Genomic DNA, 15,816 nt, shown 5'->3' on the forward strand with positions numbered 1-15,816 from the left:
AATTCTCATCCCTCAGTCAGCCACCTGAGTAGCTGGGATTACAGACGTGTATTTTCAGTAGAGATGGGGTTTTGCTGTGTTGGCCAGGTTGGTCTCGAACTCCTAGCCTCAAGTGATCCGCCCGCATCCGCCTCCCAAAGTGTTGGGATTACAGGCATGAGTCACTGTACCCAACCCAGGATGTGCTTTTAAACTTGGCCTGCACCTATATACAGGTATCTGCACCATACAAATGAGCACACTGATGTCACACAGCACCATGCTCAATCCAATGCCAAACCAAGTGTAACATGTCACGCAGCCATAAATCTTACTGTAGTTTCAGCAATTCTCACTAAATCTGAGATGCAGTAATACACTCAGTTTAACAATGCAGGCTCACAGTGTTTCCATGCGTCAAACTGTAGCTAGAGTGAAAACCATGAAAATAAAATTGGAATGTCTGGAAAACACAAACATATTTGACTGCTTTTAAACTTTGATTATTTGATGGACACAAACTCGGGACTTAAAAGCCTGACAGTGCTCAAGTCATAATATTACAAGATATATCTGAAAAGCATATTCTACCAAATAATGAAGATGAAACTGGCTGAATCTGTCCATGGCCACCCTCCAAAGGTCCCCAGCGCTTTGATTCTATCTCTTATAGCCCAGTTCCCTCGACATTTAATGTGTTCAAAAATATAAAGCCAAAATAAAATCATATTCATAAGGCAATTTAAAAAAGAATTGTTTTAAATACTCTTTTGGACTCCTTAGAGGTGAAATAGTAGGTTACATGCAAATTTGTCATTTGCTATAGTATTAGGCAAATATCTGCTGTGCCACTGTAACCTCTACTTGCAAACAGCCAAATGCCAGCTCATACAGTATCTGGTCTTCCTGAACTTGTCTGTCTCAAAGCTAGTACGATCATGTAAGTTATTGCCTTACCAAATCACTAAAACATCAATATGAACACCACATGCCATTTAGACTTATTGTAAAGAGCTGAATTTTCATTTTCAAATATAGATAAGCAGTCTAGATATACTTTGAACAAATATAGCCTTATATGTCTTATTCATCAAATTTCTGATAATCAAAATGTAAACGTACTATTACAAGATTAAAATTCTACAGTATTTATAATTGTGAAGGCTGTTGATCTCATGTAAAGAAACATTTAGGAACTCTGAAATATTTAAATACAAACAGAAACTAAGAGATAAATGTTAATTTTCTCCAGGCACAGACAACAGCCTGGGCAACAAAGTGAGGCCCTGTTTCTACAAGAAATGTTTTCATATTATGTTTCTTAGATAGCTTTAGGAACAGCATCATCTTTTTATGAACCAAAAAATGTTTATTGAATCTTTGTAGATTTTAACATCAAACAAAATGAGAGGTATATTTAATTTTTAGTTAATTCAAATTTAGCTTGTGTCTTTTAAGAAAAAATCCTGTTTGGGCTTTTTAGAGGATAAGTTAAAAGGACCACTGTCATCTTTGCATATCAAAAATTCTCAAGTGGTAAGAACTCTGTAAATATATACAACATCTATAACAAACCATTCTCAATCTAGACATTAAAAAGCATGTAAATGGGTGAGGTGCAGTAGCTCATGCCTGTAATGCCAGCACTTTGGGAGACCAAGGTGGGCGGATCACTTGAGGTCAGGAGTTCAAGACTAGCCTGTCCAACACGGCAAAACCCCATCTGTACAAAAAATACAAAAAATAGCTGGGTATGGTGACGGGGGCATGTAATCCCAGCTACCTGGGACGCTGAGGTGGGAGGATCACCTGAGCCCAGGAGGTGGAGGTTGCAGTGAGCTGAGATCATGCCACTGCACTCCAACCTGGGCAACAGAAACCTTGTCTCAAAAAAAATAAGTAAACAGCACATAAATAGAATGACAATAAGGTGCACTCTGAACAGCTGGTTGCCAAAATAATGCTTTTATAAGAATGCTTTAGGACAATTTCTCATTGTTCTGAGTCTATGGAAAGTAAGAAAAAAAATGAAAGTGGCCCAAGCTATGGTCCTATACATAACTTTCCTTCTAAAAAATGCAGTTCCAAAAAATGTTTTCCTAAATTGTATTTCACTATGTACCAGAGGACTGGGAGGAATATTACATGATTTGTTTCTGCATCTTCAGCAATACAGAAAACTACCAGAAGTCCTGGAAAGCTTCTGCTTTACTTGCTTGCTGAGAGATTTAGTATCCTAAAACTGACAGGTGAATTTGAATAAATGTTTAGAGAATACAGCTGCCAAGAAACTGGCATTGGCCAGGAATGGTGGCTCATGTCTGTAATCCCAGCACTTTGGGAAACCAAGGCAGGAGGATCGCTTGAGCCCTGGAATGCAAGACCAACCTGGGCAACAAGGTGAAACTCCATCTCTACAAAAAATAAAAAAAAAATTAGCCAGGCGTGGTGGCATGCAGCTGTAGTCCGAGCTACTCAGGAGGCTGAGGTGGGAGGATCACTTGAGCCTGAGAGGTCAAGGCTGCAGTGAACCATCATGACATCACTGCACTCCAGCCTGGGTGACAGAGTGAGACCCTGTCTCAAAATAAAATAGAGAAACCATCGATAATGGAAAAAGCCATGTATTAGAAACCCAAATCTACAATGTTTTGTTCATACCCCTCAGCTGTGTGTTCAGAAAATTAAAGCAAACGAAAACATAGCTGGCTGTTGGCAGAGAGCAATTCACTTTCATTCTTCAACTACAGACAACCTGCAGATTCTAAGAGTTTGGTAATTACCTCGTCATATACCCAGACACGTTATTAAACAAACAAGGTGGAAAAGCAGCTATTAAATGTTAAAAGGGCTGATCAAATCAAAGTTTAACTGGAGTTTGCAGAGAATAATAAAAAACTAGCAAGCCTTATTAACATCGCATGGTTTCTCCTAGTTTGTTGGAGCCTGCAGAAGAAAATGCCCACACTGATGGGCCTCGAGACCACACCTCTTCCCTACAGACGCATGCTGAAACATTCCTCCTGGACAGGAACTTCTTCATCTTAAAAGCATTTCTTATCCCATCTCTGTGCTTCTAAACACAAGGTTTTAGAAACAAATGTTTCCAGGTGATTGTGTGAAGCAGCACATACATGCATCACTGGTAAAAATACAAACGTGCCCAAGAAGAATCGTAATCCTGTCTTCTTAAAATATTTTAGATGGTTTGGCTCTGTGTTCCCACCCCAATTTCACCTTGAATTGTAATATTCCCCACGTGTCAAGGGCAGGACCAGACGGAGATAATTAAATCACGGGGGCAGTTTGCCTCATGTTGTTCTCACAACAGTGAGTTCATTCTCAGGGGGAAATCTGATGGTTTATAAGGGGCTTCTTCCTTTGCTCAGCACTCATTCTCTCTCCTGCCACCCTGTGCAGAGAGATCTTTCGCCATGATTTTAAGCTTCCTGAGGCCTGCCAGGCCATCTGGAAATGTGAGTCAATTAAGCCTCTTTCCTTTATCTATACACTACTCGGGTATGTCCTTATAACAGCGTGAAACGGAATACTACAGTATCAGACCTCTACTTCGAGTAGAACACAATCAGTGTTGTCAATCAAATCTTCAAACCAAATGACTTGAGGAAAGTCTAAAACCTAGTTATTGGGAGGAAGAAAAGCTTGATCTCATGAAGGCTACCTCATCTCAGCAATGCCGTAACTAGAGGCTGAAAAACATCTACCTTTTCCACTGACCTCACTACAGTGGACAATTAGTGACCACTAACAGCAACCTAGCACCCGTACCATTTTCCTATACTGCACCCTTCAAGATTTTAAAAATCTCAGATTTGGCATATCTATTCTGTTTTTTTCTTTTTTGAGACAGGGTCTCGCTCTGTGGCCCAGGCTGGAGTGCAGTGGCACGATGTTGGCTCACTGCAACCTCCACCTCCTGGGTTCAAGCGATTCTCATGCCTCAGCTCCCTAGTGGCTGGGATTATAGCTGTGTGCCACCATGCCTGTCTAATTTTTGCATTTTTAGTAGAAATGGTTTCACGACGTTGGTCATATTTATTCCTATATCCCAGCAACACATTCCATGATGGTGATATTCGGTCTTGATTCAGAATATTGGCTTAATGTTTGGCCAGTCAGCATTCATTGTGAATGTACACGCTTATCTGTGATATGGACAATGAAAATCCAAATAGCCAATGAAACAAAAACAAGCAAACCTGTACCCCATGATTAATGAAAATCTGACCTCGATTTGCGAACACTAACGGTTATCCAAAAAGGAAAGATAACACTACGTACTGGAATAGTCAAAACCTCAAAAGTTGATGCAAACACTTTATTCGGCTGGGCGCGGTGGCTCACACCTGTAATCCCGACACTTTGGGAGGCCGTGGTGGGCGGATCATGAGGTCAGGAGATGAGACCATCCTGGCTAAAACGGTGAAACCCTGTCTCTACTAAAAATACAAAAAATTGGCCAGGCGTGGTGGTGGGCACCTGTAGTCCCAGCTACTCAGGAGACTGAGGCGAGAGAATGGCATGAACCAGGGAGGTGGAGCTTGCAGTGGGCCAAGATCGTGCCACTGCACTCCAGCCTGGGCGACAGAGTGAGACTCCATCTCAAAACAAACAGACAAACAAAAAACGGCTTAATTCACCTTTTCGTGCATTACTTTTCTTTTCTGAGAACTCAATACCTCAAAGTTAATGATAACGACTTTTCCACTTATAAGTTAACTGAAGGACTGGTGCCTCCAGAGTTCTCCAAGCATCTTTACAAGATGCTGTCAGCACAAGGGGATCACCTTCACACAACTGAGACTAGAACTGAGCCATGAGGAATAGGTAACCCAGAGGGCACCTCCAGGACAGGTCAAGAAAGAGGTAGCTCCCGGAGTAGCAGTACGCTTGGGTGCTGAGACTCGGAAATGCTACACTGGCTGGTGCAGTCTGTACTGGGAAGCACCAGGAGACAACCTAACAGCAGACAGTGGTAACCCATCTGTAATGGAAAATACTAGGAGACCACTTACCAGGAGACTGTTGTCAAGCTAAGTCCGTCCTTTTTCTGAAGGCAAACAAGCCACTCTGCAACAGTTTTGATGTGAGAAAACAAGGGCTGTAACATAGAGCTGGCAGAAGTGGTGACATAAAGGAAGAGGCTGGATGTACTAGGAAGAGCTGGCTGAACTCAGTGACTCATAAAGCTGCAAATCGCAAATCGCATGAAAACTTGCATAGCAATGTAATGTTGATAAAAGCACCAGGTACTAGAACATTAGGATGTTTGCAAAGTATACCCAGGCTCTTTCACGTTAACAGCAAATGCAGTACCAAGAAATACAATTCAAGTGATAGAGATTAATATCCCAAATAAATATTCGGCATAAAGCATTGTGGTACCTACCAACTCAGTGGCTGTGGAACTTCAACTTTCTGACCGTCCACCTCCAGGTCCTCCAATTCCTTGAAATATTTGTTCTTTAAGCAATGGAGAATCTCTTTTGCGTGGCTATTGAAAAATAAGAAAGTTTCAAACTGATCGAAAAAGCTAAGTTAATACATTGTATCTTTTTAAATTTAAGACTGCAAGTGTTTTAAAACTAAAACCAACTTTTGCATGGAGAGCAAACATTCTTTAGTCACTACTTTTACACTGTATGCCTTCAAAATTTAGGCAGTCCACACTGCTTGAGCCCTAAGAGCAACACTGCATTCCTTCTCTCCTGAGCATACCTACAGTTACAGTCTTACTTCCGACTCATTTAGAAAGATGTAACTACAAAGATGGGGAGGGCGCGGAGAGGTGAAGGACCAAGGGGTTTTATGCATTCTCTATAAATTCTCTTACGTTCCAAAAGGTAAGACCCTCAGCTTCCCTCCTGGAAGATTCCCCAGGAGCCGAATCTTCCTCAGATCTCATTTTCATTTCCTCTTCTAACCTTGCACCTGCAATACCTCCGTGACCATTTCATTGGACCCTGTGCTCCACACCTCAATGCTTCCTGAATCCAAACCGCTGAAACGCCACGGTTCTCTGGCACTGTAACATTTGTCGGAGAAAACACCGTCGCCTTTAACCTCCAGCATCCTGGCCCCAACTCCCAAAATACAGGCAACTGCCTCCCTACCTTTTGTAACCAGTAATTCTTAAAGTGGCCGGGAGGGGCTCCCTGAGAGCGTCCATGAACTGGCCCCACTCGCCCTCGGGCACGATCTTGAGCTCCTGGTAGTAGTGCTCGAACAGCTTGTTCTCCTTGACGATCTCGGGGTAGCCTCCTTCCCAGCCCTGAGGAAGGAAAGGGACGTCTACCCCGAGGCCCGAGGAGCCGCCCCCTCGCCGCTGCCTCGCAGGCCTCGGGGTCCAGGAGGCCCAGGAAGAGCCCCTGGCCCGCCCGCCTGGTCCCGGCTCCTACCGCTTCGCCGCGCTTTCCACCGCCCTCGGCGCCATCCTCCGCGTCCTCTGGCCGCTGCTGTTGCTGGAGCCGCCGGCCCCGCGACCGCCGCCCCATAGCCCACGCGGCCGCGCACGCAGCACGCAGAAACCGGCCCGCCACGGCCACAACTCTAGCCCTACAGCTCCCGGGACTTCCGGCCGGAAACCAAGGCCCCACGTGTCCGAGCCTGGTCCTTTCGGGGACCTTTGGGGACCGTCCAGGAATAGGCCCAAAGCGCACAGCCCGTCTTCCCGAAAAGCAGCGTGAAAGGGAAAACCGCGGACAGCTCTAAGGGGAAAAAACGCTCCAGGAAGCAGCCACAAAGGCGTCTCCGCGCGAAGCGCCCGGGTTTCCCACGCAGGCTCAGGGAGCTCCGCGGACAGCCTGAAGCCGCGCGTGCGCAGAGCGGTGCGGGGTTACAGCGGCCCAGCATGGGCGGGGCGCTTGCAGGTCCCTCCCCGCGCAGGTGCTCGCCCCGCCCCCGGGGCCGTGCCCACAGTCCCGGCGGCCCTGGAGAAGCCTGAATTGAGAACCCTTTCTGCAGTGTCCCGCCAGTGCGGGACTCCGGTAGCCGCCCCTCCGGTAGCCACCCCTCCTGCCCCTGCGCCGCCGCCCTATATGTTGCCCGCCGCGGCCTCTGGGGCATGGAGCACGCTGCCCAGCCCTGGCGATGGCAACGGCGACTGGGGTGGCGGAGGAGCGCCTGCTGGCCGCGCTCGCCTACCTGCAGTGCGCCGTGGGCTGCGCGGTCTTCGCGCGGAATCGTCAGACGAACTCGGTGTACGGCCGCCACGCGCCGCCCAGCCACAGGCTCCGAGTGCCGGCGCGGGCCGCCTGGGTGGTGCAGGAGCTGCCCTCGCTGGTCCTGCCGCTCTACCAGTACGCCAACGAGTCCGCCCCGCGCCTCCGCAGCGCGCCCAACTGCATCCTCCTGGCCATGTTCCTCGTCCACTACGGGCATCGGTAACGTCCCCGGCCTCCGGCCCCCTACCCGCTGCCCGGCGTCCTCTCCGACCCTCCCCTCACTGCCCGGTGCCCTCTCCCCGAAGCCTCCCCCACCCAGATGCCCTCTCCCTGCCAGATCCCCCGGGGCGTCCCCCATCTGCACGCGTCCCCTTCCCCTGCCACCGCTGGGGTCTCCTCCCCGAGTCCCCAGGCCCCGGGAGTTTGGAAACCAGAAGGGATTCGTCTAGAAAGGGCAGGAAACAAAGGACTGGAAGGGAGTGATGGAAAAAAACATGATGAAACTGATCTGGAAAGAGCCACTCAGTGGTCCTAGGTTTGGTTTCCTTAGCCGGGCGCGGTGGCGCCTGTCTGTAATCCCAGTTACGCGGGAGTCTGAGATGGGAGAATCGCTTGAACCCGAGAGGCGGAGGTTACAGTGAGCCCAGATCTCGCCACTGCCCTCCAGCCTGGGTGACAGAGCGAGACTCTGTCTCAAAATTAAATAAATAAAAATAAAGAATTAAAAAGTAAAAATGTAAAATAAAAATGAAGACTAGATTTTGTTCCCTTAGATCACGACTGTGGGGGCGGCGGGGCGGGGGTTGGCCTAGAGTCTAATGCTGGTGGTCTTCGGTCTTGGGGGCCACTGGTTTCTACTCCTTTCTGCCGGTTCCCCTTTTGGTATCTTTGATGATGGTGGAGCTGTTTTCTCCCGGCCAAGTGATCAGCTGCAACTGGAAACCTGGTGTCCTAAAACTGCCTAGCAGTTTCTCCATATAGGCTTGATCACTTTCAGAGACTTTCATGTCCACCTTATGCAAGGGACCCCAGGATTGTGGGGGTGGCTTTCCAGGCAGCAACCTTAAACCTAAAACAAACGAAGTCTTAAAGATGACTTCTAAATCTTTCAAGGTTTTTGTTTTTTTGAATATTTGAAAACTGGCTGTGTCTGAAATCTTTAAGTCTTCTAATAAGTTGGGGTTCTCTCCAGGTCTTATCTTTTGGCTTTTACACAGCCAAAGCAAACGACAGGTCGAAGTTCAGAATCAAAGTTTAAACGTTTTCATTCAGGCTCTGGAAAGCTTCACAGTTAAAAAGGGTGTCTCTACACCCAAGGAAGTTGAACTCACTGGCTGTGTGACTATGGGTGGTTTACCCAACCTTTCTGATTTGGGGTCCCACCTTAAAACACCCACTTCCCAGAGAGACAGGAAGAACTCAGTGTGTGTTTATAAGCCTCTCTTCTTTCTCCTGGTGTCGTGCATTCCAGCGAAGAGTAAGTACACAGCTCCACTGCTTGGAACCAGTGTTGTACCCAGCACAGTTTTTGATACCTGAGTTCCCTGAAAACCAGCACCTTATCCTGTAACTGGTGCAGTCTGTGTCCTCAGTGTGCTTTGATGACTTGCACTTTAAACAGGGGCAAGTCAACATTCATCAGAGGCTTAGTGAGTACTGTGTGCCTGAAACTCTTTGCCATTAGACAAAGTTGCTTAATTTTTTTTTTTGGAATGGGATCAACCATTGCTACAATTTGAATATTAGTCAGACTTTGCTGTTTGTATATATGTTTCCATAAATATACCAGAAGCTGTATGTCTGTTTCTTTATGGCTAAAAGCAATCTCAGGTCAGAGTATTCGGTGCTATCCTAGCCCCATCGCTCATGACCCCGGATGAGTTACTAAGCTGCCCCGCAGCAAGGTTTCCCCACCTGTAGAATGGGCATAGTGGTGGAACCACCCTGTGGGATCACATGAATTTTAAGCAAAGGCAACTCCCTAAAATGCTTGCATGGTGCTGGCGCATCTGAGTGCTCAGTACATGATATCTAGCACTATTTTGCATTGCTGTGAATGCACATACAGACGTGTACTCTGTGTGTCATTCATGTGCACTGCTGCCAGCCTCGTGTGTCAGCAAAACTGTGGTGTTGGAAATGAAGGGAGCACTTTACAAAGTTTTGCCTGACATCCCAAGTGGAAGCTTTTTACCTTGAGACATCATGTTTAATTGTACCTACATTCACTCAAGCAGAAAAATGAATGCAGCCTCCCAAAGGGCCAGAGTCACCTCGAATAATAGAACTTGAACAGCTCATTCATACAGAGTAGAACACGGAGACACAGCGTGCTGCTGTCTTCCCTGAGGCTGTTGGAGGAGGAGCTGCTGGGACAAAAGCCCACTTCCTATACTAATAGTTTAAAAGCTGCTCCAAGAGGATTGGCTGGGTCAGGTATAGTTTTTTTTTTTTTAAACTGCTAGGCTATATATTTTTTTTGAATTGTACATGTTATTCTGTACATAGCCTATGTGGTTTGGGGACGTTTACGTTTTCCAAATAGAAAAGATAAACATTTTCCATTCTACCCAAGCAACTAATTTATTAAACAGTCACTCGATCTAAGTCATGAGCACTTGGAAGAGAACCAGAGTGGAAACAGCATTCAGCACTGAACACAAACCATCCCAGCAGCCCCTGGAAGCGTCCTGGAGCCCCTTATTTGCACAGGGCCCTGCAGAGAACACCACACCCGGTGAGAGGAGGCTGTGGGTACAAGGATGACTCTTATGAAAGGCAGGAGAAAAGTGAGCTGAGGAGGCGCTGGCCAGGCAGAGCCAGTAGCACCTTACACAACCTGACAGGTGTGCGCACAGGCCCTGTGCTGACCTGTGAGGTTTCGCTGGAGTGAGGTTGGGCCTTGCCCTAGGGAGCTAGAGCCTCTTTTGGGAGTGACAAGGACCAGAGCCAGGTCCAGGGACTTTCCACAGTCCATGAGGCCTGAAGGCAGCAGCAGAACTACAGCTCTTCCCAGAGCAACTGACAGTTCTGCGAACAATGAGTACAGGACAGTCAGGTCGAGGGAGGAAAGGTGAAGGAAGGGATAGAGGGAATGGTGCGCTTTCGTGTGTTTATTCAGCAAACACTTACTGAAGACTTACGTGCCAGCGAGGATTTCTGGACCTGGCGTTGTGCTGGGGATATAGTGACAAGACATTCCCTTTGAGTTGAGGAGTAAAAGACAGGTTATGGAGAATCTATGGGGTCTTTTGGACACAAACACCAGGGAGGGAAGGACAGGCTGCCTGGAAGGGGACAGGGCTGGGGTGGGGGGATAGCCATGACGCAGGACGAGCTGTGGTCCTTACCAGTTCCCCTAGGAGGGCAAAGGACATTTTCAGGCACATCTTTAGGGCTCGCGGTAGCGACAAGGATTGCCTGCCTCCTGTCTGTGCTGAAGCCTCCTCCTTCTGATCCCAGGGCGCTTGGGTTCTTGGGCGCAAGGGCGGCAGCATCTCACTGGGGCCTTAGTCATGTAGCACGTGGAATGGCGTCTGGCACGGTGGCAGCCCCTGGAGGCAGGTGCCTTCCCCAACCTCCTGGCAGGCCTCCCTAGAGCCCTCCAAAGCCTGTGCTTACTCCTATCACCTTTGCCCTTCGCTCTGTGGTTACAGTGACGCCCCGCTGCATTTACCCTGTTCCCTGGCCCTCTATTTTGTCTCCCTGGGCTGGTGCTGTAACCAGGTCCTCATCACCTGTGTCGGTTCTTGCTGGGCTTCTTCACTCTTCCCCACTGGTCTTTCTCTACCCTCGTTTGTAAATCCTGCTTTGCTAGACACAGCAAAAGTCTCCTGGAGTCAAGGGCATTAGCTCTGAACTGTGTGGGAGTCGCTAGGGGGCTTTGCAGACTGTGCCCTGACCTCAGGCTCTTTCTCTCCAGCCACGTGGGTTTGTTCAGTATTCCCTGAACTCAGGCTGCTTTGCTCATGGATTTTCCTTCCCCACTATCAGCAGTGAATTAGTCAGGGGATTGTCTCTTCATTGCACATTCATTTAACAAATAACTCTGAGGAGCCTGAGCAGGAGGTGCTGCTTGCCACAGGAGTCCTCAGTGACTGCCTTTGTTAGGACTGGTGGCTAAATGGTGCCCAGAGTGCACACAGTCAGATGCCCAGTTTTTTTTTTTTTTTTTTTTTTTTTTTTTTTTTTTTTTTTTTTTTTTTTGTCACCCAGTCAGTGCCCCCGAGGCCTCCTCTTTCTGACACCTGCCCCAGGTTTGTACTCAGCCAGGTCCATGACCTTGTGGGACTTTGCTTCTGTCTTTATCTCTGATGATGGTGCCTCAAAAAATTGCACCAACTTTGATTCCTTGTTTCTCTTGTGTAATCCTGTTAATGGGCTCTTGTGGGGAGCCTAGCCCAGCTTCACTTCTAAATGTGTTGTGGGTAATGTTAAAACACATCAGGGAACTTTGAGGGTGAAGTATGTTAAAAGATAAACTCAGGTGCCTTAAAATTGTAATTTTTTAGGCTGGGCGCAGTGGCTCATGCCTGTAATCCCAGCACTTTGTGAGGCCGAGGAAGGTGGATCACACAAGATCAGGAGTTCGAGACCATCCTGACCAACATGCTGAAACCCTGTCTCTACTTAAAATACAAAATATAGCTGGGTGTGGTGGCCCATGCCTGTAATCCCAGCTACTTGGGAGGCTGAGGCAGGAGAATCGCTTGAACCCAGAGGTGGAGGTACAGTCCAGCCTGGGCAACAAGAGCAAAACTCCATCTTAAAAAAAAAAAAAAGAAGTTGTAGCGTTTTTTTGGAGCAGACCAATTCATGAATCAGCACCAAACCACAAGCAGTATGAGCTCTACCTAGAAGGTGTGTGGGAAAGCGATTTTGTAAGACGTGTTTGCACAAGCAAGACAAAGGAAGCATTTGATTGGTCAGAGTGGAAAGTCCCGGAGGTTAGTGGGTGGTTTCTGCTTGGCACGATCTCTCATTAGAAGTCACTTGGCAGTTTCTGATTGGTTTAAGTTTCCTTCTGGTTTAAGTTTCCTTCCACTGTTGGGTTTCCATGTGCTTATGTAAGACACAAGACACCATCTCAGCCTAATGGCCTTCTAATTAATTTGTTTTAATAAGGGCGTACTGAATCCTTGGCCCTTGCCTCATAGATTGGAATAATCTGAGAAAAGAAAAACTTCTATTCAAAAGTGTAGAATGATGAAAAGTGAAATAATGATAGCCAAGCACTTATTTTAAGCATGCTTTGTTGGCAGCTGTGCAATTTGGCCATCATTTCAAAAGTATTTTACAGGAGGAAAATCTAGACGAAAGGAACAGACCCAAATCTAGAAAGTGCTATAGATTTCAATGGTCTCAAGTTGTTAAGGGAAAAAAGCAATAAAGCTGATTATTAAAATTAGCCACTCTCAGTTTTAAACATTTAAAAATGATTAAATCCACCATGGCCTAAATTACTCCCATATAACCAAATTCTCTATTTCATTGTTCCTAAACTTGGGGGTACAACATTATAGGTTGTCCTGGAAGATGACGTCCAGTTGCTTTGAGAGTCAAATCATTTGCTGAATAAATGCCTTGTTGTTATCAGTAAACCAAGGGATTATTATTCCAGTTTGTTGGGAAAATATTTCAAGACATACTTCTTTAGTTCACTGTGTGAATTAAACAGGCATAGAACTTGCTTGCAAGACGACAAAACCCAAAAATCTTACTTTAAATGCTTTAAAGGATAGTCATTCCAAGTAGTTGCTTGCGTTTTCTTCCTCTGGAATGCATACTGTATTATATTTTGATTCTTTCCCCTTTGGAGCAGATCATGTCGAGCAGACGAGTATGAGCAGTTATTTACCAGTTACTTGGGTTTATACTGTATGGGTAATTCTGCTGGTTTGAATAGCTGGAGAAATCGCTCAAGTGCTGCTTGTGAGTAGACGTTTGAGAAGCTCGGAGTTCTCAGTGCCCTTGTGTGGGTGCCACCCCACAGCCCTCGCGGACAGTAAGAATGGACATGGAGGCAGCCCCGATGATTTTGTTCTTTTCAGTAATCCATTTTTCTTCCTGGCTGCTTATAGGGTACTTTCTTTTTCCTTAGATGGATAATCTGTGTTTGTTTGTTTATTAATTTCGCCTGATTTTCTCCGAGCCTTTTTAGGAAATTGAATTTAGCCCAGGAAATTGAATTTCTCCATGTCTCTCATTCCGTCTGTTCTGAATATTAGGTGCCAGGACTTAAGATACTTGTCAATATTGTATGTGAACAAACTTACAGGTGAAATACATGCTTGTTGTAGAAAACTTAGAAAATAATTCGAGGGAAGAAATAAAAGGTGCCTATAATTTCATCTTAGAGATAAAGCTGACAATATTGTGGTATTATCTTTTTCCCATATCTTTCATTGTTTTTAATACGTTTTTTTTCTAAGCAGTAGAGATACACGCGTACAACATCTTGTAACCTACTTTTAGCAGTTGGTAAGTATTTCTTCTGACTTAATAGAAACACTTAATGAAAATGACTGACAGTGATGATTTCATGTGCTTGGGCCAGACATTCCCATGTCTCAAGGGTCCTCATGGTGTGGTGGTCGGAGCACCTGGGAAAAGGGCCATTGCCAGCCAGCCCTGCCACTGTGATGTTCTCTGGCCACGTCACCATATTCCTGTGAGCTTCCACATTCTGATCTGTAAAATAAAGATAATAGTCACAGTTTTGCAGTGTAAAAAAAGGGCATTTAGTATAGGATTAGGAATTATTAGGAACACTTCTATAAGGAACTATAAGATGCACTTTCTTATTATATCTAAGCTTGTAAACTCAACCAAAAGGCAACTGCAAATCGTCCTTGCCATTAAAGCACCAAATAAATTCTGGCTCATTAATACTCTCAGTTCAGCTCCATCATCAAACATGTCTCCCATTCCTGGTGGCCTCACAGACACCAAGGTTTGCAGTTTTCATGGGTTATAAAAACAACTTGATGAAAAGCAAGTCTTATTCTTTTTTTTTTTTTTTTTCAGTTGAGATGGGATCTCCCAGTGTTGCCTGGGCTGGTCTCGAACTCCTGGGCTCAAACAGTCCTCCTTCCGTGGCCTCCCAAAGTGGTGGGATTACCACCACACCAGGCCAAAGTCTTGTTCTTTACATGGAAAGAAATCAGATAAAACAGGAAAATTGTAACATGACAGAGAATGAAGTGTCAGATTTAATCTTACATTTACTCTGATTAATCAGCAAACAGAATCTCTGTGTAGCTTCCCAGACGTGACTGTTTTGTATTCGTTAACTTGTAATCAGAACAGAAAACAGATTTATAACACATTACTTAATGTTCTTTTTAATCCAAGTGCCTCATAGTTTCTCTTAAAGATGGTTTCCATCATAAGGGACTGTCACCTTCTGGTTCAATCCTTTATTTTCTCAAAGAGAGGGAATAGTTGTTTCCCATTGTTCCTCTATGGAAGGGTGATTTTGTGTGCAAATGGGATGGTGTAGGAGAAAGGCTGTGAGTGCCCACGCCTGTCCTAACTGGGGTAGTCGGGGCCGCAGACTGATGTGCTGTGAGTTCCATGAGTAATTTATGTCCAGGCGGGTGCACCCACCTTCCTTGCTATCTGAAATTGGCCCCATGGCCCTAAGTAGGACCCTGTCATTTATGCCTGGGGTCCACTGCACTCTCTCAAGTGCTGTTGTCCCTCTAGAGTCTAGACAAAGACTCAGGTAAAAGCCAATGCCCAGACACCTTCTTCCCGACCCCACGCCACGCAAGTTCCAAATTGGCCACAGTCAAAGGAAAATCTTTGCCGACAACAATGGATTTCCAAGGAAGGAAACTGAGTAAAGCTAAAGGGAATGGCCCGCAAGAAGAAAAGCCTTCCAGGAGGTGCTGAGAGGGGCAGAGCGCTTCCTTGGAGCGGAGCGCCTAGGTCCAAGTCAGAGCTCTCTAGAGGGAAGGAAGTTGGGAGGAAGATCTCACCTTCTCCTAGCGATTGGAGGCAGAGGCAGCATTGCCCTCCTCTACCCTGTCCACCACTCTGTTGACTGCAGCGGTTTTATGACAGGCCTATAGGCACCAGGGTTACTGGTGCCCCCTTCCAGGGCAGGAATCAGAGAACACCAGAAGAGACTGGTGTCGATCTTTTTAAGGCTCGGTTTCCAGTCCTTGCAGTTCTCAGACATTCACGTGAGACAAAAAAGAGGGACAAATCTTATCCTGAGGTTCTTTGTGAATGTCTTATCCAGGGCATGTGCTAGAGCAGAAGTCATTCAAAAATGCAGATACACAGAAGCGCGTCCTCACTCCCAGAGCACAGCCAAGCCTAGACCGCAGCAGCTGCAGCCATGTAGCACCAATGCCCTGAGCAAGAGCACTTTCTAAGGAAGTCAAGTCGACGTCTCCAAAATATAACACACTTGTGCTAATTCAGACTAATCGTCAGCAGGCTTTTCTGGAAGGACCCAGGTAGTGCATATCTTAGGCTTTGTGGGCCAAGATACTGGGTAGGTATTTACGATGAGGGAAAACACATTTTCACAAAAGTTTCAGTGGTAAATTCAAAATATATTATCTTAGTGCATTTTTTGTAATATTTGTCTAATGAGAAGATAGAATTCTTTTCTTGGTGAGGGATAACATTTCACTTATTG

At 46.1% G+C, this 15,816-nt stretch overlaps 2 protein-coding genes across 4 annotated transcripts in view; one reads left to right on the forward strand and one right to left on the reverse strand.

The window, feature by feature from the left end:
- NSUN2 (NOP2/Sun RNA methyltransferase 2) overlaps window positions 1-6,579 on the reverse strand; it is a 33,931-nt gene extending 27,352 nt beyond the window's left edge. The window contains exons 1-3 of the mRNA XM_003263219.3: window positions 6,399-6,579; window positions 6,114-6,271; window positions 5,390-5,494 (exon numbers count right to left, since the gene is read on the reverse strand). Coding sequence (XP_003263267.1) covers window positions 5,390-5,494; window positions 6,114-6,271; window positions 6,399-6,494 — 359 coding nt within the window. The 5' untranslated portion in view covers window positions 6,495-6,579. The remainder of the gene's footprint in view (window positions 1-5,389; window positions 5,495-6,113; window positions 6,272-6,398) is intronic.
- Window positions 6,580-6,840: 261 nt separating this feature from the next.
- The window catches only part of SRD5A1 (steroid 5 alpha-reductase 1), a 31,718-nt gene continuing 22,742 nt past the window's right edge, over window positions 6,841-15,816 (forward strand). For all 3 annotated transcript variants that reach the window (XR_004030396.1, XM_003263223.4, XM_012501682.2), the window contains exon 1: window positions 6,841-7,382. Coding sequence is in view for 2 of the 3 variants with exons in the window: in XM_012501682.2 (XP_012357136.1) it covers window positions 7,064-7,382 (319 nt within the window). In the remaining variant the exon portion in view is untranslated. The remainder of the gene's footprint in view (window positions 7,383-15,816) is intronic.

The sequence above is a fragment of the Nomascus leucogenys genome, chromosome 6 (assembly GCF_006542625.1).
Source record: "Nomascus leucogenys isolate Asia chromosome 6, Asia_NLE_v1, whole genome shotgun sequence".
Classification (NCBI taxonomy): domain Eukaryota; kingdom Metazoa; phylum Chordata; class Mammalia; order Primates; family Hylobatidae; genus Nomascus; species Nomascus leucogenys.